The 1,938-nt window shown below is 47.8% G+C and overlaps 1 protein-coding gene across 1 annotated transcript in view; it reads left to right on the top strand.

The window, feature by feature from the left end:
* fam120c (family with sequence similarity 120C) overlaps positions 1–1,351 on the top strand; it is a 32,855-nt gene extending 31,504 nt beyond the window's left edge. Inside the window, exons 16-17 of the mRNA XM_005918726.3 lie at positions 656–719; positions 831–1,351. Coding sequence (XP_005918788.1) covers positions 656–719; positions 831–1,085 — 319 coding nt within the window. The 3' untranslated portion in view covers positions 1,086–1,351. The remainder of the gene's footprint in view (positions 1–655; positions 720–830) is intronic.
* The last annotated feature ends 587 nt before the right edge of the window (positions 1,352–1,938 follow it).

Genomic DNA, 1,938 nt, shown 5'->3' with positions numbered 1-1,938 from the left:
GAACAAGACCCCGAGATACTTGAACTCCTCCACTTGGGGCAGGAACTCATCCCCGACCCGGAGTGGGCACTCCACCCTTTTCCCTTCTCAAAATTCATCTTTCTTATAGTGACGAGTCTTCTTCAGCCTCTGAAAACCATCGATCGCCTCTTTCTTGGATCAAGTTTGTAAAGTCAGCTCTTACTGTTCGGACTTCAAGGACAGACAGTTGTAAAAAAGAGATCACTACTTAATGAAACAAATCCTGTGTCGATCATAGCCTGTACAAAAGATGACCGCCGTGAAGTCACCATTCCAAATGTGCAATATGAGTTGGTTATTTATTGAAGAATCTAAATAAAGGTTTCAACTACATGATAAGTAGAACAGCATTTAGTTTCCTGTGTTTTCCTGCTTTTAAACTAGTGTGTAGTATTTTTCCCTCCCTCCTGTTTACATTATGTAAAATCATTCTAAAAAGACTGAATGTAAAGCTACAGAACTGGATATATTTGAGGCTGATCAGCTGCTCTGGTCACCAGCCAGTTAGTTCATCTCTAGTCAAAGGCCTAAAGGTTATACTAGCCACTACATGCATTGGAGCCGACCTAAAAGAACTGTAATGTTAACCCAGTGGAGACTTTTTTTTAAAAGCCTTTCTCTTTGTGCACCACAGGAGGGGTAAAGAGACTCCAGCAAAACTAAGGGGAGGGAAGAAGACAACTGCCAACAGAACACAGGTGTGACAGGAGACAAACCCAGACAAGCCTCTGTACTCTCAGGTGAACACTGAAATCAGGCGTGGACGTCAACTTTGTTGCACTCCAACATTTCTGTCTCTCCTTCCCCAGACGTCGTCCCCCCCATCCAGCAGTCCCCCAAAGCCCTCCGAGGAGGTGGGTTCCACGCCAGAGGTTGCCTCTCAGCAGCTGAATGGCAGCTCAGCAGCCTCCGCCATCGGCCAGCCCTTGGAGCTGACTCCCCTGGCCCAGCCAACCCCGTGTGCCTTAGCCAGCAGAGACAACCAATCAGAGGGGGTGGAAGTGGAGGCCCCCTGTTGCCTTGACGACTGCCCGTCAGACGGAGCACTACAGAAGGAGGAGTGATGGCATCCTTATCAGGATGTGCTGCTCTAAGAGAGTTATCTGTGTTCGACTGCCTTTCCCTGTTTTTGTAGCCCTGTCTGCTAGCTGTGCACATCATCACACGGCGCAGGAGGCGACGGGAGGCCCGTCCTCGCCTCCTCTGCTGCGACGTGTGATTAGCTAAACCAGTTAGCCGTTCCCCCCCTCCCCCCTATAAGTTTTCTCATATGGTTTTACATTGTTTCTAAAGAGACGTTTTTCCATGAGTCCGTAAGCGCCCCACCTGTCAAAAGAAAAAATCCTCCCCTATCCGCACTCAGAGTGAAATAAGCTTAAAACCCCGCCCCATCACCGCCACATCTTTAATCAATCCCGCCCCCGTTTATTAGGGCTGTCTGTACAGTTTGATTATTTAGTTTTTTCAGTCGTCCCGTTGTTCGACTCTGCACACAAACGTTAAGCATGCAGCAACGGTGACAGGCAGTCGTATGTTGATGTGGTTTGTTGCCATAGCCACCTCACGAGAGGTCAGATGTTCAGAGTCTGACTCTTCTGTGCAGCGACCCTTGCCAAACTCCATTCTGCAACCAGGTCGGCGGGCAGCGCTGCTAAACATGCAGCGGTAGCACTCGCATCAAACCCCGTTATCTTTTGTTTCGTTTTATTCTTTGATTGATTGATTGATTTGATTGGTTAATCAGTCACTGAAGCACTTCTGCACCACCACGGCATTAGTGTGATATCTTACTTTGCCCAGTGTAGCATAGCCTAGTACTTAGCTGTGCTAAGAGATCCCATGAATTTATGCACCTTAAGCCCTACAGTATGCAAGATTTCCCCCCGACCCTCCAAAAAAAGAAAAAAAAATTGCATT

Source organism: Haplochromis burtoni, unplaced genomic scaffold (genome assembly GCF_018398535.1).
Source record: "Haplochromis burtoni strain Fernald_Lab_line unplaced genomic scaffold, NCSU_Asbu1 Contig_31, whole genome shotgun sequence".
NCBI lineage: Eukaryota > Metazoa > Chordata > Actinopteri > Cichliformes > Cichlidae > Haplochromis > Haplochromis burtoni.
Note: the sequence above shows the minus strand (reverse complement) of the source record. Positions and strands in the feature narration are given on the sequence as shown.